This window comes from Nipponia nippon, unplaced genomic scaffold, assembly GCF_047370975.1.
Source record: "Nipponia nippon isolate SJK-2023a ecotype South Korea unplaced genomic scaffold, ASM4737097v1 scaffold_10, whole genome shotgun sequence".
In the NCBI taxonomy this organism is placed as follows: Eukaryota; Metazoa; Chordata; class Aves; order Pelecaniformes; family Threskiornithidae; genus Nipponia; species Nipponia nippon.
This window is the reverse complement of record NW_028262291.1, coordinates 19,185,310-19,208,198: the sequence shown is the minus strand read 5'-3', so window position 1 is coordinate 19,208,198 and position 22,889 is coordinate 19,185,310. Positions and strand designations below refer to the sequence as shown.

Genomic DNA, 22,889 nt, shown 5'->3' with positions numbered 1-22,889 from the left:
TCACATGGCACGTACAGGACAACGAGCTGATCAGGCCCAGTCAGCATGGGTTTATGAAAGGCAGGTCCTGCTTGACTAACCTGATCTTCTTTTGTGACAATGTGACCCACCTAGTGGATGAGGGAAAGGCTGTGGATGTTGTCTACCTGGACTTCAGTAAAGCCTTAGACACCTTTTCCCACAGCATTCTCCTGGAGAAAGTAGCTGCTCATGGTTTGAATGGGTGTACTCTTTGCTAGGTAAAGAACTGGCTGGATGGCCGGGCCCAAAGAGTTGTGGCGTTAATGGAGTTAAATCCAGTTGGCAGCCGGTCACAAGTGGTGTTCCCCAGGGCTCAGTATTGGGGCCAGTTCTGTTCAGTATCTTTATCAATGATCTGGATGAGGGGATTTGCATATGACGCCAAATTTGGTGGAAGTGTTGATGTGCTGGAGGGTAGGAAGGCTCTACAGAGGGATCTGGACAGGCTGGATTGATGAGCCGAGGCCAATCATATGAGGTTCAACAAGGCCAAGTGCCGGGTCCTGCACTTGGGTCACAACAACCCCATGCAACGCTACAGGCTTGGGGAAGGGTGGCTGGAGAGCTGCCTGGCGGAAAAGGACCTGGGGGTGTTGGTCGACAGCCAGCTGAATATGAGCCAGCAGTGTGCCCAGGTGGCCAAGAAGGCCAATGGCATCCTGGCTTGTATCAGAAACAGTGTGGCCAGCAGGACCAGGGAGGTGACAGTGCCCCTGTACTAGGCACTGGTGAGGCCGCACCTCAAGTACTGCGTTCAGTTTTGGGCCCCTCACTACAAGAAAGACATTGAGGTGCTGGAGCGTGTCCAGAGAAGGGCAACGAAGCTGGTGAAGGGTCTAGAGAACAAGTCTTCTGAGGAGCAGCTGAGGGAGCTGGGGTTGTTTAGCCTGGAGAAAAGGAGGCTCAAGGGAGACCTTATCGCTCTCTACAACTACCTGAAAGCAGGCTGTAGTGACGTGGGGGTCAGTCTTCTCTCCCAAGTAGCAAGTGATGGGATGAGAGGAAATGGCCTCAAGTTGCGCCAGGGGAGGTTTAGATTGGATATTAGGAAAAATTTCTTCACCGAAAGGGTAGTCAGGCACTGGAACAGGCTGCCCAGGGAAGAGGTTGAGTCTCCACCCCTAGACGTATTTAAAAGATGTGTAAGTGTCATGCTTAGGGATATGGTTTAGTGGTGGACTTGGCAGCGCTAGGTTTACAGGTGGACTTGATGATCTTAAGGGTCTTTTCCAACCTACATGATTCTATGATTCTATATTTCCAGATTGATAAAGCAATTGTATTTAGGTGCATTTTCTCTTTAATTCCATGATTTTTCAAGCATAAAGTTATGACAACAGCAGCAAGGGGAGATTTGATGAGAAAGTAACAAGCAGAGACATGTACTCATTTCATATATATACTGATTTTTCCTGTTAAGCAATAATGGATATCATATGAAAGCAGCACTAGTAGTAGTATTGAGGGAAATTCTTCCCTGAGACTGCAAAACAGCATTCCGGAATTCCTTCAAAAATTCTGAAACTTGACAAGAGAGAAGTAGCTCTCAATCTCAGTACATGATTTGAGAAGAAAAAATAAAATATGTTTTTCCCTCTCTTACAGCTCTTGCATCCAGGGAAGACTGAATTGCATTGGAGCACCCAATCCAACTCCAGGTAAAAAAAAAAAGTCTTCCACTTATCTTTTCCTCTGTGCCAGGTTTTGGACAGAAATAGTTGATACAATTTTTTTTTAATGGATTTTTAAATAATACAAGTATTTCTCATTTAGTTATAGTACAACAGTTATCATAAAAGGCAGAAAGGAACCTAGATTAATGAGAAGACCTCTTTTTCATAAAGATTTTTTTCTGAAATACTGTGGGGTTTTTTCTGGGAATTCAGTGCTCTGAAGCAAATCTATTTAGCAGATTGAATAGGGACAGCAATCCCTACTAATTGAAATATGCATTTTCCAAATAATTTCTTGGTGGTTTTAATGGCTGCAGCTGTGGGATAAACCCTGTGCCTTTTCTTACTGCTCTCACTTCTTTCTTTCCTCTAGTCTGTGAATCTCCCATGGTCTACTTTGACTGTAGAAACATCACTGCAGGAGCAAATGGAGCAGAATGTCAAAAAAGTTGCCAGACTCTGGATGTGCAGTGTGTAAGTATGTCATGGCTGGATGAAATGGTGCTTCTGGGTTTTGTCTGTGCTCTTTGTGCTAAAGGGAGTGAGTGATCTATCTGATCTACTCCAACTCTACAACACAGATACTTTGTTCTTGTACCAAAAACCTAAAACCATGTTATAAAGCATTACCAATGGGACCCTTACACCAAAATATAATAAAGGAACATCCAATTTAATTCATAAGATTAGTGTCTACCTTTCTTCAGCTACTGCAGGTAACAGTAATTAGTAGTGAAAATTTCTAGGGCCCTGCCACACATTTTACTTCTTTAGGAGAAAATTACTGGCTATGAACTGGCTAGGAGAAATCATTCTTTCTCATACCATGACACAATTGTGAACTTCGTGCACATCTAGTTATATTACTCCACCTAGGTGCATGGTAGCCACGTGCCTTTTCATGAATAAGTACCATATGAGATAAACAGATTTCAGTGTAACTCAACCAAACTGAAAAAATATTACTTATTTTCTTTTTAAAGCTCCATTCAATCACAAATCACCCACTACAAAGTGCAAGGCTTCTTTGGCTAACACAGTGCAAGAATTAAGATTAACGTATTTCAGATTTCACAGAGTCTAGCAGAGCAATCAGAATTGGCATACATAAAACATTTATCTTTACAGATTTATATTCTATTAAATCAATGGCTAATAACTTCCTTTTTTTTCCATTGTCCTATAAGTACTTTGTAGTCCTCTCTCCCTTAAGCTGGGCAGCAATAAGACCCTATAAAGGCATTTCATAAGAATTTAATCTTCCTTTTTCTGTTCTGATTATTTCATTCTGAAATTGTACCTTCCTCTTGACTTTTCCAGTATAGCACGCAATGTAGATCTGGCTGTGTGTGCCCAGCTGGGCTTGTGTTAGATAGGAATGGTGCTTGTATACCTGAAGAAGAATGTCCATGTATTCACAATGAAGCCATGTATCAGCCTGGGGAAAAGATCAACGTTGACTGTAACACCTGGTAAATATTTCCTTGGAAGTAGCATTCCTGGTTCCATCATTTGCCTTTCCAAAGATCTTAAATAGTACAGCAGTGAGGAAAGATTTGGATTGCACTTTTCATCAACTGATGGTTCTTTTAGTTTTGGATTAAACAGTATGAGCAGTTTTCCTTCTCATGTAGGCAGACGGCCAAAGCACAGAATGGGAGGAAATCTTTGGGACTACAGTGTTCATTAAGTATTATTCTATTTTGCAGTTAATGCATTCAGAGTAGCAGAACAGAACTTTGCTTTAATTCTTTACATGAAAAATGTAAAAGACTATTTTAACTCCAGAATAAATACACTTACCAGGGATGAGCTGCCAAAAAAATACTGAGTTGTTGGAATATGTCTACACAAAACAGTGAGTTGTTTCATTATTAAAATGTTTTATTCTCATTCCTAGTGTATGCAAGAATAGGAAGTGGGAATGCACCGAAGATCAATGTCTGGGCACTTGTGCTGTTTATGGAGACGGTCATTATAATACCTTTGATGACAAAAGGTTCAGCTTCAATGGAAACTGTGAATACACACTAGTCCAGGTACTGATAATTAGCCATAGTAAATGAGACATAACCTTGGTTGTGTCTACAAAAATAATATATTTTTAAATGTTATTCTCTACCCAGGACCACTGTGGGAAGAGTGGCACAGCCAATGGGACCTTCAGGGTTATCACTGAAAATATTCCTTGTGGCAACACCGGGACAACATGCTCAAAATCTATAAAAGTTTTCTTAGAGGTAAGAAGGTTTTGCGTATAGACCAGTTTTGTTCTGTATCTGTTTAGGGCTTAGGAGAAGTCTAGATATCCATTGCTTCAATGAAGTTGGAAAAAGATTTTAAAAAGCAAATAAACTTGTAAATTAAGCTTATATCAGATTCAAGTGACATACTTGGTAGAGCTTCCCAGTTTTCTATCTTTTCCATTTCCCACCCTATAAATACCTTTTTACCACAGTTCCAGGAACCTGAGATTTGAACTACACAGTTTTGAGTTATCGCATTTGGATTGTTTGTTTTCATTATATAAACTATTCATAGTACTCTTAAAAGCAGAAAAACATGTTTAAGAGCACAGCTGCAGCTATTGATTTAATTTCTCATCACCTTTTCCTCCTGTTTCAGGGCTATGAACTGATACTTGGTGAGGAGCATGTCAGTGTTGTAAAGAGAGGACAAAATGATAAGGTGCCATACACAGTCCGCTATATGGGTATGTACATGGTAATTGAGACCATGAGCGGACTGATCCTCATGTGGGACAAGAAAACCAGCATCTTCATCAAGCTCAGCCCTGATTTTAAGGTGCGGAACTAGCAGTTAAATGGCAATTTGCAGTCCAGATTTGGACTGGGTGTGAATTTTGTTGAGATCCTGCCAAGATCCCGAACAGGTGATGTCTCAAGCATTCCTGCAGGACATCCCATGTTGTTTTGCATTCCTCTGGTGCCTCAGGAAGTCATGTCATCATTCTGCTGCTGTTCTGAGCTCTGAAGGCAGCTTTCAGTGAAATACTATGAGTGAAAGCCTCTTGTAAAATGCTACCATGTATTTTTCAAGTATATATCTACACAGGTGATAAGGAAAATGTATTGCTGTTGTCATATTCCTTCTCCTAGCTTATGATATAGAAGTACCAAAAACTGTAGTAAATGAAGAATTTGCTATCTTATTGTATACCACAGTGACATTTCAACTAGGTATATAAATTAAGTGTAATTTAGAAATAGATATACAAATTTATTTTAGTATCGTAGGTTCTTTTGCTGCCTCACCCACTGGCACTTTATAAAAATAGTAGTAATATGGAAAGTATGCACCTTAGATTCATAGAGAAACATACCATCTATTGTATCCTATCACAGTTTTACAGATCCATAAATTTAGAAAGAGGGATATTTCTGGATGTGCAAGGAAAATGTCATTCATTTTTATACCTGTGAGCAGTCATAACAATAAAGACTCAATGAGTAGACTATGTGGCTGGACAAAGGATGAAGATGTTCAGGAACGCTAGAATGGAATGGTACCATTCTAAGAGCTGAATTTCAAGTATTCTTTCAGTCTCAGATGTTGTTTCAAGTTTTCTCACATACATTGTAATTTATTCACTTCCTTTTGCAGGGCCAGATCTGTGGCCTCTGTGGAAATTATGACGGCAATGGCATCAATGACTTTACTACAAGGAGTCAGTCTGTAGTAGAGAACGTCCTAGAGTTTGGAAACAGCTGGAAAGTATCCTCTACGTGTCCTGATGCTTACAGCATAAAGGACCCATGTTCTACCAACCCTTATCGAAAGTCCTGGTCAGAGAAGCAGTGTAGCATCATCAACAGCAACGTCTTTGCTGCCTGTCACTCTCAGGTATTACCAGGGCAGAAGTTTACTGTGTGAAGACTAGGTCTGTGTATTATTGAAGCTGCTATCCTTATACATTTTAACAAGCATGCCTAATTCATTAGCATGTTTCACTTTGAATTGTGTCAGGAAAACTTCAGTCTGAATCCACAGTCAATGGGACAGATTTATAGTCCCTACCTGTAAAAAATAAAAGGACATTTAGTTCATAGGAAATATTGACCTATTACGAAAGAATAATAATTTCATAATTACTGTGTATGTTCTTGTAGTGTGGCTTGAATAAAAATCCTCATATACCATGTACAGAACACAAGCTCAATGAAATAATAACACAGTAGTGAAGTATCAGCATAGCCTTTATCTGACACTAAGTACATACCAAACAATGCAGGGTAACTCTGTGCTCTTTTTATTGTCTTAGTTCTTTCCACTGGCAGAGACCTTCATTTTCAAGCGCAGTTGCCTAATATTGCTTGGGAACATGAATCTAATCTTCCACTAGGACACAAGTCTGGGTGTCTAAAAATCTGTCAATACATGATTTGGATGTATCATCTGGCATCACCTCTGGTGTTTAAAGTGTATATAAACAAAAGAAAAAGAAATTACTGATGTAGGTCTTTCTTCTGAGATATTACAATTTTAAGAAAATTACCCTAGCAAAGCTAAGAAAGAATTTAGAAGGCAGGATGTATAGTATTATATTTCTTTTTAATAACAGGTTGAACCAGCAAAATATTACCAAGCATGCGTGACAGACGCTTGTGCATGTGACACTGGAGGAGACTGTGATTGCTTTTGTACAGCAGTAGCTGCCTATGCTCAAGCATGTAGTGAAGTTGGTGTCTGCATAGCCTGGAGAACCCCATCAATCTGTCGTGAGTTTTATGTCATAAACACGTCTTCTGAGAATGTAGTTAAATGTACAGTGCCTTGCTGGTGTCCTTGAACACACACTCTGGGTATCTTACGTATGTGCATATTAATCTTACTGTGTAGACTTTTCACACTAAGCTGTTTTGATGGTCACACAATTTCACCTATTCATTCACGGTTTTCAAGACTGTTCAGGCAGCATTGCAGGGATATGATGAACAGACATGGGTCAGAAAAAAGCGCTTTTTTTTTTTTTTTACTAAATATATCCAAATTTCTGTTTCTCCTTAGCACTGTTCTGTGATTACTACAATCAACAAGGGGAATGTGAATGGCACTATAAGCCTTGTGGAGCCTCCTGTATGAAGACCTGTAGGAACCCAAGTGGAAAATGCCTCCATAATTTACCAGGTTTAGAAGGTAAAAAGAGCTGCAAGTACCTTTAAGGGGGTACACTTTATTATATTTTTAATGGTCTTTAATGGAGAGTATTTCCCCCATCAGCTGCATTTGCACCATGTGATTCTCTTCAACATCATTGCATCCACATGAATGGAGGCAGAGTATGGAAACTGGAGTTAAAAACATCTCTAGAACTAAGTCCTTGTGGGTGGGCTCTGCTCATGCTAGTACTCTGCATTACTTCCTAGAATTATTGAAAAAAATTAAGTAGTAAAAATTATGACTGTTAAAAACAAGACTTGCAAACACATTCTGCACAAATAAAACTTCTGCTGACTGTATCTCATTCTCACCTTTTCTACCTTCTCTGTGCCCTTTTCCTTCCTTCAGGCTGCTACCCTAACTGCCCACCAGACAAGCCATATTTTCATGAGGATCAGATGAAATGTGTCAGTCTCTGTGACTGTTATGATAATGAAGATGGAAAGATATATAGACGGGATGAATGTAATTTATGGTAAGACCTAACATATCAGCCTAATTCATGTACAAGGAAAAATGATCAAAACAATAGCGGGAAATTGCATGTTCCTGTTACACGACAGGACTAGTTTATGCTGCATGTGTAAAAATAACGCCTTACTATCTAATACTAGTTTTCTTACTACATTAGTAGTAAGTTTTTATGTGATTTTATGTTCTGTTGAATTTGTTCCTGATTATGTCGTAAATCCTCAGCATAAAGATACAACAAGAACAGTAAGTCCTTTATGACCAGGCTTTCCCTATTTCCCATTCCTATGGCAAGAAAAATATTGTTCCAGGAGTATAGGTATCTAACAGGGGTCTACTTCCAAGGATTTTATTACATTCTTACACTGCTTGCAGTATTTAGACTCTTTCCCTTTTTAGCCCGCTTTTTAGTAAAAAACATTACAAGTGATAAGGAGTGAAAGTGATAAGGAGGAAAGAAAGAAAGTCTTCCTTAAGACTTCTACCTGTAGCTTTGCATAATATTTAGCTTCACTTCTATTTATAAGTTTGGGTTTAATATAAAGAAACATTTTGTAAAATAATGGCAAAAAAAGAAGCCAACATGAACTGGACACTCAAGGAATAAACACAAATAAAATGTCCTGTCTTTTGATGCTAGTATCTGGCAGAAAGATGACTAATAAAATTACTTCATAATCAAAAAATATGGGGTTTCTTATGTTTTTTATTTCAGTGAATGCACATCAGAAGGTTTACAGTGCAGGTTTGATGATAAAGGTAAGACAGCTAAGAAGAATTATTAAGAAAATGAAATATTGGGTATTATCTTTTCATAGATACCTGTAAAATAAACTTCTTCTGAATTACAGCATGCTACTGCATTTATGAACAGAACAGCTATAAATATGGTCAACTCATCTACAACACCACAGATGGAACTGGATGGTGTTTCAGTGCAACATGTGATGTCAATGGAACAATAAACAGAAATATCTTTAAATGTGGCATTGTTACCACACCACCATTTACATTTTCTACAAGTCAGCCCACAACTACTGCTTCAGGTATGCATGAATACTCTTTAAAATAACTGAAAAATCCCTGGAAGGGACTGAAAATTGCCTGAAAGGGAGGGCCTTTTCATCAGTTAATAGCATATAATTTTACTTGAAACTGTTGACTTCTGCTGGAGCCACCAATTCATCTGGCAACTTCAGTTGCTAAAGAAGACCTTAATCAAGGACATAGAAGTGAGTACAGCATTTCTTACAAACTCAATTTCCACTGTTTCACCATGGTTTTTCCAGGGGACAAAAAATAGGGCTTGTTAATCATTGCACCCTGGAGAATATCTTCATTTCCTTGCAAACAAAATCCAGCTGTTCTAGACTAACTTCTGAAAACACAAAAGACAATTACTGAGATTTTTTAAATTATTGACCACATTAGTGCAAACTGAAGATAAGAAACCTAGCTTGAGGGAATGCTCAAGCTTTATTTAAAACCATTGAAATTTATTTATTTAAATTTATTTATTTAAAACCATTTAAACAAAGCTCCAGCTTTATTTAGAACCATTCTTTGGAACCATTCCTAATTGTATTTAATAACCAACTCAACAGTTTCTTTCTGCTCCTGCAGTTAACTCATTATAGTGACCATGTAATTCTGAGAAATTGTAAGAAATGTTTCCACAAAATTATACAATACTACAGCAAGAACTAAATATTCAACTTTTATTAAGTAACATTCATGTGAAGCAAGTGGCATATATTCCACACAGTTATCTTCATAATGCTAAAAATATGAAAAGAAATCTTAATAAAATAAGTAGAAAATACTTATTAGATTATATATTTCATATATATTGTATATGTATATTCTATATTATGATGTATTATATATAAAATATATATGTGTTAAATATATATTTTATATTTATAAATGTATTACATGTTATAATATTAAAATAATTAGAAAAGTCATTAACCTGTAAAAATATTTTAAAGCCTGTGTGGTTATGTAGCTAAGTGTAAATAGGTACAGAGATAATACCAAGGAGAATAAAACCTTCTCTTACTTATACCATAGCAATCCTGAGATCACATTATCCTATGTATTGAAATTCCACACAAAGGATATTAGCTATATTTAACGACAATTTTTTAATAAATGTCTCATAAAGTACCACTAGAAAAATAATACAGACATGAGACCAAAACCTACCTTAGAAATGAAATTCAAGACTGTCAAAGCAAGTTCGTTAAAATAATACATTAACATACGTAATATTACATAGAATATTAAAATGTATGGAAGATGAATAATTTTTTCCTGGCACTTCCTTTAATAAGAACAGACAAGACTTATATTTCTTGCTTTCAATTACAGAAACAACAACCACAAGACCAGTGACAGATGTATGTGTGAAGAATCTATGTGCATGGTCACAATGGTATGATTCCACACAGCCTGAAAATAAAGAGGACAGTGGAGATTATGAAACATTTGAAAATCTCAGACATAAAGGATACAGTGTGTGTAAAAACCCAAACGGTGTTCAATGCAGAGCCAAAGAATACCCAGATACAGAAATAAACAATCTTAACCAAACGGTACAATGCAGTCAAAGCAGGGGATTAATATGCAATAACAAAGACCAACAAAGTAAGCACTGCTATAATTATGAAATCAGAATATCATGCTGCAACTACATACAATGTTCAGAATTACGAACTACAACACCAAGAACCATGGAAGAATTCACAACAACAACTGCTGTAACATCAGCAACACCATTTACATTACAGACAAGGACAAAACCAACAACACAAAAACAAACTGAAGTGCAAAAAACCGAAGTACCTCCAACATTAGGAAAAGAAAGAGAACGCCCGACTCCAATGACAGGAACTCCAACTACAGCAAAGACATCACAAGTCTCAACAACAGGTTACCAGACCACGTCAGCTCCACAAGAAATCACCACTGTGGCAACCCGGACTCCAGCATCACCCACTACTGCCTCCACCCTCACCAAATCAGCAATTAAAACCACCACTGGCACCACGGTTGTTCCCAGTACCACTGCCCCTCCAACTCAAGGCACAACTATCATCACTACCACCAGCAGGGCCAGCACCGCCAAGACCTCTGCCCCTCCAACACAAGGAACGACCATCATCACAACTACACCAACTGTGCCCACCTCAGCAGCCAGCAGTACCAGCACCTCCAGGACAACCGTAAGAAGCACCACAACGTCCACAGCCACGTCTGCTCCAGAAGAAACATCCACTGTGGCAACACAGGCTCCAACATCACTCACTACTGCCTCCACTGTCCCCGAAACAAAAATAAGTATCACTGCTGGCACCACGGTTGTTCCCAGTATCACTGCCCCTCCAGCTCAAGGCACAACTATCATCACTACTACCAGCAGGGCCAGCACTGCCAAGACCTCTCCCCCTCCAACACAAGGAACGACCATCATCACAACTACACCAACTGTGCCCACCTCAGCAGCCAGCAGTACCAGCACCTCCAGGACAACCGTAAGAAGCACCACAACGTCCACAGCCACGTCTGCTCCAGAAGAAACATCCACTGTGGCAACACAGGCTCCAACATCACCCACTACTGCCTCCACTGTCACCGAAAGAGTAATAAGTACCACCCCTGGCACCACAGCTGTCCGCAGGACCACTGCTCCTCCAAAATCAGGAACAACCATGATCACACTCACACCAACTGTGCCCACCTCAGCAGGCAGCAGTACCAGCACCTCCAGGACAGCTGTAAGAAGCACCACAATCTCCACAGCCACGTCTGCTCCAGAAGAAACATCCACTGTGGCAACACAGGCTCCAGCATCACCCAGTACTGCCTCCACTGTCCACAAAACAGTAATAAGTACCACTGCTGGCACCACGGTTGTCCCCAGTACCACTGCCCCTCCAACTCAAGGCACAACTATCATCACTACCACCAGCAGGGCCAGCACTGCCAAGACCTCTCCCCCTCCAACACAAGGAACGACCATCATCACACCCACTAGCAGGCAGAGCACCACCAAGACCTCTCCCCCTCTGAAAGGTGTCACAACCACCACCACACCAGCAACAACAGCGCCCACCTCAGTAGCCACCACCACCGCAAGCACCTCCAAGACCACAAACATCTGCCAGCCACAATGTGCCTGGACGCAGTGGTTTAACTTGGATTCCCCTAGCCCTGGTAGAGAAAATGGAGACGTAGAGACATTTGCAAAAATCCGAGCCGCTGGGTATGCACTGTGTGACAAGCCACAAGACATCAACTGCCGTGCTAAAGATTATCCTGATAGGAGTCTGGACAAACTGGGACAGAAATTTGAGTGCAGCCTTGACACTGGGCTTGTGTGCAGAAATAAGGATCAGATCAGAAAGTACCCCATGTGCTTTGACTATGAGGTCAAGGTGCTGTGCTGTGACCGTAAACACTGCCAGACAACATCAGCACCCCCAGGCACCACTGCAGGCTCCTCCACCACAACCTTTCCTGGAGAAACCTCCACTGTGGCAACCCAGACTCCAACATCACTCGCTACTGCCTCCACTGTCCCCAAAACACTAATAAGTACCGCCCCTGGCACCACAGCTGTCCGCAGGACCACTGCCCCTCCAACACAACGAACAACCATCATCACAACTACACCAACTGTGCCCACCTCAGCAGCCAGCAGTACCAGCACCTCCAGGACAACCGTAAGAAGCACCACAACGTCCACAGCCACGTCTGCTCCAGAAGAAACATCCACTGTGGCAACACAGGCTCCAACATCACTCACTACTGCCTCCGCTGTCCCCGAAACAAAAATAAGTATCACTGCTGGCACCACGGTTATCCCCAGTACCACTGCCCCTCCAACTCAAGGCACAACTATCATCACTACCACCAGCAGGGCCAGCACCGCCAAGACCTCTCCCCCTCCAACACAAGGAACGACCATCATCACAACTACACCAACTGTGCCCACCTCAGCAGCCAGCAGTACCAGCACCTCCAGGACAACCGTAAGAAGCACCACAACGTCCACAGCCACGTCTGCTCCAGAAGAAACATCCACTGTGGCAACACAGGCTCCAACATCACCCACTACTGCCTCCACTGTCACCGAAAGAGTAATAAGTACCACCCCTGGCACCACAGCTGTCCGCAGGACCACTGCCCCTCCAAAATCAGGAACAACCATGATCACACTCACACCAACTGTGCCCACCTCAGCAGCCAGCAGTACCAGCACCTCCAGGACAGCTGTAAGAAGCACCACAATCTCCACAGCCACATCTGCTCCAGAAGAAACATCCACTGTGGCAACACAGGCTCCAGCATCACCCAGTACTGCCTCCACTGTCCACAAAACAGTAATAAGTACCACTGCTGGCACCACGGTTGTCCCCAGTACCACTGCCCCTCCAACTCAAGGCACAACTATCATCACTACCACCAGCAGGGCCAGCACTGCCAAGACCTCTCCCCCTCCAACACAAGGAACGACCATCATCACACCCACTAGCAGGCAGAGCACCACCAAGACCTCTCCCCCTCTGAAAGGTGTCACAACCACCACCACACCAGCAACAACAGCGCCCACCTCAGTAGCCACCACCACCGCAAGCACCTCCAAGACCACAAACATCTGCCAGCCACAATGTGCCTGGACGCAGTGGTTTAACTTGGATTCCCCTAGCCCCGGTAGAGAAAATGGAGACGTAGAGACGTTTGCAAAAATCCGAGCCGCTGGGTATGCACTGTGTGACAAGCCACAAGACATCAACTGCCGTGCTAAAGATTATCCTGATAGGAGTCTGGACAAACTGGGACAGAAATTTGAGTGCAGCCTTGACACTGGGCTTGTGTGCAGAAATAAGGATCAGATCAGAAAGTACCCCATGTGCTTTGACTATGAGGTCAAGGTGCTGTGCTGTGACCGTAAACACTGCCAGACAACATCAGCACCCCCAGGCACCACTGCAGGCTCCTCCACCACAACCTTTCCTGGAGAAACCTCCACTGTGGCAACCCAGACTCCAACATCACTCGCTACTGCCTCCACTGTCCCCAAAACACTAATAAGTACCGCCCCTGGCACCACAGCTGTCCGCAGGACCACTGCCCCTCCAACACAACGAACAACCATCATCACAACTACACCAACTGTGCCCACCTCAGCAGCCAGCAGTACCAGCACCTCCAGGACAACCGTAAGAAGCACCACAACGTCCACAGCCACGTCTGCTCCAGAAGAAACATCCACTGTGGCAACACAGGCTCCAACATCACTCACTACTGCCTCCGCTGTCCCCGAAACAAAAATAAGTATCACTGCTGGCACCACGGTTATCCCCAGTACCACTGCCCCTCCAACTCAAGGCACAACTATCATCACTACCACCAGCAGGGCCAGCACTGCCAAGACCTCTCCCCCTCCAACACAAGGAACGACCATCATCACAACTACACCAACTGTGCCCACCTCAGCAGCCAGCAGTACCAGCACCTCCAGGACAACCGTAAGAAGCACCACAACGTCCACAGCCACGTCTGCTCCAGAAGAAACATCCACTGTGGCAACACAGGCTCCAACATCACCCACTACTGCCTCCACTGTCACCGAAAGAGTAATAAGTACCACCCCTGGCACCACAGCTGTCCGCAGGACCACTGCCCCTCCAAAATCAGGAACAACCATGATCACACTCACACCAACTGTGCCCACCTCAGCAGGCAGCAGTACCAGCACCTCCAGGACAGCTGTAAGAAGCACCACAATCTCCACAGCCACGTCTGCTCCAGAAGAAACATCCACTGTGGCAACACAGGCTCCAGCATCACCCAGTACTGCCTCCACTGTCCACAAAACAGTAATAAGTACCACTGCTGGCACCACGGTTGTCCCCAGTACCACTGCCCCTCCAACTCAAGGCACAACTATCATCACTACCACCAGCAGGGCCAGCACTGCCAAGACCTCTCCCCCTCCAACACAAGGAACGACCATCATCACACCCACTAGCAGGCAGAGCACCACCAAGACCTCTCCCCCTCTGAAAGGTGTCACAACCACCACCACACCAGCAACAACAGCGCCCACCTCAGTAGCCACCACCACCGCAAGCACCTCCAAGACCACAAACATCTGCCAGCCACAATGTGCCTGGACGCAGTGGTTTAACTTGGATTCCCCTAGCCCCGGTAGAGAAAATGGAGACGTAGAGACGTTTGCAAAAATCCGAGCCGCTGGGTATGCACTGTGTGACAAGCCACAAGACATCAACTGCCGTGCTAAAGATTATCCTGATAGGAGTCTGGACAAACTGGGACAGAAATTTGAGTGCAGCCTTGACACTGGGCTTGTGTGCAGAAATAAGGATCAGATCAGAAAGTACCCCATGTGCTTTGACTATGAGGTCAAGGTGCTGTGCTGTGACCGTAAACACTGCCAGACAACATCAGCACCCCCAGGCACCACTGCAGGCTCCTCCACCACAACCTTTCCTGGAGAAACCTCCACTGTGGCAACCCAGACTCCAACATCACTCGCTACTGCCTCCACTGTCCCCAAAACACTAATAAGTACCGCCCCTGGCACCACAGCTGTCCGCAGGACCACTGCCCCTCCAACACAACGAACAACCATCATCACAACTACACCAACTGTGCCCACCTCAGCAGCCAGCAGTACCAGCACCTCCAGGACAACCGTAAGAAGCACCACAACGTCCACAGCCACGTCTGCTCCAGAAGAAACATCCACTGTGGCAACACAGGCTCCAACATCACTCACTACTGCCTCCGCTGTCCCCGAAACAAAAATAAGTATCACTGCTGGCACCACGGTTATCCCCAGTACCACTGCCCCTCCAACTCAAGGCACAACTATCATCACTACCACCAGCAGGGCCAGCACCGCCAAGACCTCTCCCCCTCCAACACAAGGAACGACCATCATCACAACTACACCAACTGTGCCCACCTCAGCCAGTAGCACTGCCAGCACCTACAGGACAACTCTAAGAAGCACCACAATGTCCACAGCCACGTCTGCTCCAGCAGAAACATCCACTGTGGCAATACAGACTCCAACATCACCCACTACCGCCTTCAGTCTTCCACAGTCAGGAATTAGAAGCACCATATATATTCTTCCAACATCTGTTTCTTCTACTGGACAAACTACTGCCACCGCTGTTTTCACCACAAGTTTCACTACCACAAGGAGCCCAGGTATGTCATTGTCTGCCTCACGAAAGGTTACAAACAGTTATTTCAGTAGAACAACATTGGTATCATTGTGGCCCGTGCCTTCTTCCACCATTATCCCTACTTCTTCCAATACATAAACCACCTTTTCTGTCCCTCTGCTACTAGTATCTGTGTTAGACATGTGTGTGAGTGGACCCTATAGCTTGATATTACTTATCCTGAGCTTGGAGGAGACAGTGGTGACTTTGAAACTTTTGAAAACATTTGAGCTAAATGTCATAATAATTGCCAAATCCCAGATGATATTTAGCGTAGAGCTAAAAGATTTCCACAATCTCCACTTATCAGTAGGTCAAATAGTTGAATGCAACAAAAACTTTGGCTTGATTTGCCGGAATGTTGAACAGTCCTCTCCAATATGTTAAAATTATGAGTACAAAATCCTGTGATGCAAACTAAAGTATGTCTTGTGCTCAACAGTAGCTACAACTGGTACATCACAATCAAGTCATGTCACAAAAAGCACTTCTGCAATCTTCAGTTCTTCCCCCAGCACACCTGTCACAACAGAAGCAAGTACATATGTTACATCAAGACAAACAACTCCATGTTTTTGTCATGTGTTTGGTAATTTTTTTTCTCCTGGTAAGTGTCTTATTTTATGGTTATAAAAATTTTCATAAGCAATATAAACCCTTAATACCCTATTCAATTAAATATAACCACACAAAATCACCTAAACATAGAACTTTTTATACATGAATACACTTTATATTTTCACAATATTCTGTTGGGTTTTTTTCCCTAAGTGTTTTCATTGGTCTTTTAATTTCTCCTCCAATTTTTCTCTACAGGGGAAGTGGTATACAACATAACAGATAGGGCTGGCTGTAATTTTTATGCACTTTGCAGCAAGGAATGCGGAATTGACCCATTTCAGGGGCCATGTCCTTCGACAACTCCTTTCACTCCAGTCACCTCAGTAACGACAACACAAGTCTCCTCATCCACAGAACGTGGATTTTCTTCTGTCTCACCAACTACAGCAACATCCCTCACAACTTCAGTAGAAGCAAACTGTACTGATGTCAGTCCTCCACGAAAGGTGGTTCCCCTCATTATTTTCTAATATATCATCATTGCAAAACCAGCCCAATTTCTGCCCTCTAATAATGAATTCAAATCAACTTGTATGTATTTCAGTAACAAAGTTGGTCATGTTACAAATGATGTGATAGCGCACAATTCTTCAACCTGGCATTACCAGGCTTTTAAGTAATCTGGAAATGGAAAAGCTCACTAATACCATAGCAGAGACTTTTTTTAACAAAAGACATTTAAATGTCATAGAAATAAGTAGACCAGCCATGAAAATGTTAAAATATCATTCCTTCTACACAGAAGAAAATTCTGCCCACTCTTAAGGCCTGAAATCACATGCTAAGAAAACTCTAATCTGAACTCCCTACCAAATTTGAGAGTCTATTTCAAGGTGACTTGGAACAACTAGGGTGAGAGAGCACTTAAGAGTAAATCATTTATGTATTTTCAGCCTGGAGAGAACTGGATAAATGAATGCCAGAAGTGTGTCTGTGACCCTCTCACTACTACCACACAATGCAAGTCGCTCTTATGCCAGACACCAATTTGTGACTTAGGATTTGCTTCCAAGACTGTACTACCAATAAAAGACCCATGTTGTCCTGAATTTGTATGTGGTAAGTATTGAAAATATATATATACACACGAGGCTACACACTCTGGTAAATTACATTTGCACTTCTGTTAATATCTAAGCAAGTTCTTCATGTATCACAAAACCAGCAATAGCTTCCTTAAATTGTTCTGGCTCAAGGAACACGCATCAGTTTTTGGCTAAATATGCATTACAAGTTTATTTAAAACCAAAATGTTATTTTCAATGAAGTTTGCTGAGAGAATTGGAATGGGTGGGAGAGCAGGATAATACTTTGAACCTTCAAGTGGTCTATGTAGCTCAACTATCTCTGTATCTGTAATCATAAATGTTATTAATGCATTTTATTTAATGTTATTAAGGGAGCATTGGAGCACATTAGAATTAGCCTAACTGTAGCTAAACTAAGATGCATAAACATAAGAATAAGCCAGCAAAAATCTTAACAGTTAACTACAAAAGCAAGTTACACGAAGCAATAATACAAAGTGAATTGTAATCAGTAACCGAATTGTCGATGTATGAAAAATAATTATACTTACACTGTTGAATGTTCACGAAAATTTAAAAATCCAATAGTTATATATGTTTATTTATATACATAATTTTTTATATATGTATATTTTTATACACATATATTTATACAAAACAATACAAAGAAAAGGGTAGCCATAAATTAAGCCCAAAACAGGAAGATCAGAACAAAGGAACTGCCAAGTTTGAAGTTGTTCTGTGAAAGACATGAATGGGCTCTGCCATGCTGTCAAATTATTTATATAACCACAGTAAAAATACCTTTTTTCCACTCAGAGTCAATCTTCCATCCAAGCCATGTTCAGAGAGGTCATAAAGAATCAATAACAAAGGCATCTTTGAAGGTTACTGGACTTCTAGGGTTCAAAGAGGAAACAACTAATTTAATTTGAAGTGAACCTGATATTGAAAGGGCAAAAAGGGGATTTTTCATGTATAGCTCAAGTTTGAAGCCATTCCTCCTCAACTCTTCTAGCTGATTTCAAAGATGAAACTTTACTTAAACATCCAGCTATACTAATATGAGGTGTAAGCATGTAGGGGGGATTGAATTCAAGTTTTCCATAATCTCTGTGTTACTAACAAACCTTGATAACATCTTGACTTCTCAGGAAGTCTCAGAATTTGAGTTTACATTGGAATTTTTTTTTTTTGTTGTTTTTCAGAACCAATACCTGACATCTGTGTCATTAATGGTACAACGTATGGGGTGAGAATGTTATACTTATAGTGGTATATTGCTGGAAGTGAAAAGTACACCCTTTCTACAAAAATAAGCCTTTGAGACAGTTCTTTTCCCAGTACATGCTGTTTTATCTCTAGTCCTTAACCGGAAGTGTAGGGTTTTTTCTAATGTCAAAACCAAAATTGTCACAGAAGAGTTCCTCAACATGTAGTGTAGAACAAGAGTGTGCCATTTTTAGTGATGTACTTTTTAAGCTCTCTCCCACTTCTGGAATTAATGAATTTTCCAAACGAGCTGATGAATAGCCCAAAATCAATGATTCTTTGAAATAAGCCCAGAGAACCTTCAAAAATAAAGCTAAGATTTTTTGCTTTAATCTTTTGCTAAAATTGGTACTTAGGTTATTTAATCAGAATTCAAACATTAGCACTGGAGCCTTTTGGGGATACATTTCAGAAAGACTAAAATCCATTTGTAAATTTGTATCTCTGCTTATGTATCTGCATATGTATCCAATTATTTTAATCACCATTTGTAAATTATAATTGTTTTATAACCACTGAATATGACGTACAGGGAAAAAAAATTTTTTAAATGGAGCATTGAAAAGCTGGTAAATTAATGAGGCAGTATAAACCAGTCTTACCTGTATTTTATTAATTTACTTTTCTCTTTTATATTGCTTCATTCAGTTTCATCCTAATGTGTGTTTTCTTGCAAGGCATAAAGGCAAACACCTTTATTATGTTCGAAGAGAGTTGAACAACTCAGTCGCACTTGCATTTCAACAACCTTAATGGTTCTCAGCAATGCTTTCAACTCTGTCTGTACTATTTTTATATATATACACACATAAAAATATAAACTTTATCCATTTAATTTTTTTTTTCTGTCTTCCAGGTTGGAATGTCAACAGTAATCAATTCATGTATGAATTGTACCTGCAGTTCTGAGAAAGACCCAGTGAGTAACGCAAATATCGTGCATTGTGAAAGAGTCCAATGTGAAACATCTTGCCCACTGGTGAGTTCAGATTCTCTAGGCTGCCCAGTCAGACCACAATTACAGGAAGACTGGAATTCTCCATCGCCAGCTCAACATACTTTCTTTTTCATCTCCTTGTGAGTAGGGTCATCAATATACGCCTAAGGATGGAGAGTGCTGTGGGAAGTGTATTGAGGTAGCTTGCAAAATCAAACTAAGTAACGACACTGTTGTGTTGCTCGATGTAAGTATTCCTTTCATTTTCAGACCTGCGTATTAGCCAATACAGGATAGAACAGCTAGGAACCAACTCATGTCCCTTACTAGTAAATACCTAATTAACACTGAAATTACTCTGAAAACAATACACCATTTTTCTGAATTGAACACTTACTTGGAATAACTAGTTCTCGATATTTATGGTTAACTGGGCAATTGTTTCTAATTTGTGGTCTGAGCATGCAGATCCAGGATTTAAACTTTCAAGCTAGCCATAGTTTGCAAAATTTTGCTTTTGCCAATTAAAAGAAGTTCAGAAGCATCTGAGAATCTTTGAGGTGTGAGAACTTAATTATCTCAGACATTTTTGAAGTAATCCTACTATACCCGATCACAATGAAAAAAAAATTGTTTTCTTTTCTTATAAAATCTTAGATTGATGAGATCATGCCACTCGATCATTGCAGCCATTACAAATGTGAAAAAATTGAAGATCAATTTGTTGCAGTCCAAACTAAAAAAATATGCCCCGAGTACAACCCAGAAGAGTGCGACCCTGTAAGTTTTAATCAATTTTTCATTGATTAAATGACATTTAAAAGAACAAGGGGGGGGGGGGCAAAGAAGAATACAACAAATCACTTTCACTAAAGTTGCAGGAATGTCTTAAGAATGAAATCAATCTTGCTGTAACATTAGCGATAAGAAAAGCTTCGTATTTTTATATGAGTCTACAAGGATTCAAGACTTCTGTGGTGGGGACAGTAAGTCATTCAGTGTTCATCACAGAGGAGCCTTCTGCCCAGTGTCAGTAATGCTAACTCATATACTTACTCATGATTGTCATCTGCGCATTAATACAAATCCTCCTTATTTACTTCTGCAAAGGATGAAGCAGAGACTACTCCCGATGGCTGCTGCAAAATATGTAAACGTAAGTAATGCTGTGTTCATTTTTTCTGCTTGAGAAGTGCTGTATTCAACTTCTAACTATCACATGAATGGAAGGATTCTTCACTCCCCCAGTTTTCACTTACTCTATTTATCAAGACCCTGTGTTTCACTATTTATTCAGAAGGAAAAAGCAAATTTGTTTTCCTGATACTGAATAATAGTGCAACTCAAGCCACCAATGCTCAAGCCTCTGCATTATCTTCCAAAGACACTGTATAGCTGAGATCAAAGAATAACCTGAGAACTCCAGATACGTTATGCAGTATCCTCCCCACTACTGTCACATACTGCAGTCTCAATAATCAGACATCGTGCACTTTGAAATTGTTTTGGCATTCATTTAGTTCTGAACTAGAGATTTGAAGTACATGTTTTTTGCCCCTATTCTTGTGCAGCTACAAACTGCAAACCTTACAGCAAGAAAACTGTGATCCACCACGGTGACTGTGAATCTTCTGAACCTGTTGAGCTGGCATATTGTGAAGGAACTTGTCCTGGCTCCTCAGTGTAAGATCCAAAAACTTAATTTAGTATCTCTATGGCTTCATTTACACTTGCAGTCTCTCAAGTTAATCAATCACCCAAGGGTACTGAGGGAACTTGTGGAAGTGCTTACCAAGACACTTTCAATCGTTTATCAGCAGTCCTGGCTAACCGGGGAGGTCCCAGTGGACTGGAGGTTAGCAGATGTGATGCCCATCTACAAGAAGGACTGGAAGGAGGATCCAGGGAACTACAGGCCTGCCAGTGTGACCTCCCCTGCTGGGGAAGGTCATGGAGCAGGTCATTCTGAGTGCCATCACATGGCACGTACAGGACAACGAGCTGATCAGGCCCAGTCAGCATGGGTTTATGAAAGGCAGGTCCTGCTTGACTAACCTGATCTTCTTTTGTGACAATGTGACCTGCTTAGTGGATGAGACAAAGGCTGTGGATGTTGTCTACCTGGACTTCAGTAAAGCCTTAGACACCTTTTCCCACAGCATTCTCCTGGAGAAGCTGGCTCCTCATGGTTTGAATGGGTGTACTCTTTGCTAGGTAAAGAACTGGCTGGATGGCCGGGCCCAAAGAGTTGTGGTGTTAATGGAGTTAAATCCAGTTGGCAGCCGGTCACAAGTGGCGTTCCCCAGGGTTCAGTATTGGGGCCAGTTCTGTTCAGTATCTGTATCAATGATCTGGATGAGGGGATCGAGTGCCCCCTCAGCAAGTTTGCAGATGACGCCAAATTTGGTGGAAGTGTTGATGTGCTGGAGGGTAGGAAGGCTCTACAGAGGGATCTGGACAGGCTGGATTGATGAGCCGAGGCCAATCATATGAGGTTCAACAAGGCCAAGTGCCGGGTCCTGCACTTGGGTCACAACAACCCCATGCAACGCTACAGGCTTGGGGAAGGGTGGCTGGAGAGCTGCCTGGCGGAAAAGGACCTGGGGGTGTTGGTCGACAGCCAGCTGAATATGAGCCAGCAGTGTGCCCAGGTGGCCAAGAAGGCCAATGGCATCCTGGCTTGTATCAGAAACAGTGTGGCCAGCAGGACCAGGGAGGTGACAGTGCCCCTGTACTAGGCACTGGTGAGGCCGCACCTCAAGTACTGCGTTCAGTTTTGGGCCCCTCACTACAAGAAAGACATTGAGGTGCTGGAGCGTGTCCAGAGAAGGGCAACGAAGCTGGTGAAGGGTCTAGAGAACAAGTCTTCTGAGGAGCAGCTGAGGGAGCTGGGGTTGTTTAGCCTGGAGAAAAGGAGGCTCAAGGGAGACCTTATCGCTCTCTACAACTACCTGAAAGCAGGCTGTAGTGACGTGGGGGTCAGTCTTCTCTCCCAAGTAGCAAGTGATGGGATGAGAGGAAATGGCCTCAAGTTGCGCCAGGGGAGGTTTAGATTGGATATTAGGAAAAATTTCTTCACCGAAAGGGTAGTCAGGCACTGGAACAGGCTGCCCAGGGAAGAGGTTGAGTCTCCACCCCTAGACGTATTTAAAAGATGTGTAAGTGTCATGCTTAGGGACATGGTTTAGTGGTGGACTTGGCAGTGCTAGGTTAATGGTTGGACTTGATGCTCTTAAGGGCCTTTTCCAACCTACATGATTCTATGATTACAGAATAGCAACAAAGTTAATGTGTTTATATGATTGCATTGAGCAGAATCAGACTCAATGGAAGCAAGAACAGTTTCACTATTGAAGAGACAGGTAATTAAAATCACATTCATAAGTGTGTGTGTGGGAGGGAGGAAGAGAGGATGTAA

The 22,889-nt window shown here is 42.0% G+C and overlaps 1 protein-coding gene and 1 long non-coding RNA gene across 2 annotated transcripts in view; one reads left to right on the top strand and one right to left on the bottom strand.

Moving 5' to 3' along the window:
• Nucleotides 1-22,889, top strand: part of LOC104010739 (uncharacterized) — a 48,806-nt gene that overhangs the window by 19,436 nt on the left and 6,481 nt on the right. The window contains exons 20-41 of the mRNA XM_087745793.1: nucleotides 1,627-1,679; nucleotides 2,068-2,168; nucleotides 3,015-3,166; nucleotides 3,595-3,733; nucleotides 3,821-3,934; nucleotides 4,320-4,499; nucleotides 5,319-5,558; nucleotides 6,277-6,433; nucleotides 6,723-6,851; nucleotides 7,224-7,350; nucleotides 8,062-8,105; nucleotides 8,198-8,392; nucleotides 9,720-15,596; nucleotides 16,056-16,220; nucleotides 16,430-16,680; nucleotides 17,128-17,293; nucleotides 18,471-18,514; nucleotides 19,391-19,513; nucleotides 19,620-19,718; nucleotides 20,129-20,251; nucleotides 20,582-20,627; nucleotides 21,043-21,154. Of these exons, the coding sequence (XP_087601919.1) occupies nucleotides 1,627-1,679; nucleotides 2,068-2,168; nucleotides 3,015-3,166; nucleotides 3,595-3,733; nucleotides 3,821-3,934; nucleotides 4,320-4,499; nucleotides 5,319-5,558; nucleotides 6,277-6,433; nucleotides 6,723-6,851; nucleotides 7,224-7,350; nucleotides 8,062-8,105; nucleotides 8,198-8,392; nucleotides 9,720-15,596; nucleotides 16,056-16,220; nucleotides 16,430-16,680; nucleotides 17,128-17,293; nucleotides 18,471-18,514; nucleotides 19,391-19,513; nucleotides 19,620-19,718; nucleotides 20,129-20,251; nucleotides 20,582-20,627; nucleotides 21,043-21,154 (8,637 nt within the window). The remainder of the gene's footprint in view (nucleotides 1-1,626; nucleotides 1,680-2,067; nucleotides 2,169-3,014; nucleotides 3,167-3,594; nucleotides 3,734-3,820; nucleotides 3,935-4,319; nucleotides 4,500-5,318; nucleotides 5,559-6,276; nucleotides 6,434-6,722; nucleotides 6,852-7,223; nucleotides 7,351-8,061; nucleotides 8,106-8,197; nucleotides 8,393-9,719; nucleotides 15,597-16,055; nucleotides 16,221-16,429; nucleotides 16,681-17,127; nucleotides 17,294-18,470; nucleotides 18,515-19,390; nucleotides 19,514-19,619; nucleotides 19,719-20,128; nucleotides 20,252-20,581; nucleotides 20,628-21,042; nucleotides 21,155-22,889) is intronic.
• Nucleotides 16,004-22,411, bottom strand: LOC148057106 (uncharacterized). Its single transcript, XR_015701868.1, has 4 exons — nucleotides 21,264-22,411; nucleotides 20,528-20,610; nucleotides 18,067-18,161; nucleotides 16,004-16,133 (listed from the first exon to the last, which is right to left on the bottom strand). It is a non-coding gene; the product is annotated as an uncharacterized LOC148057106 (long non-coding RNA).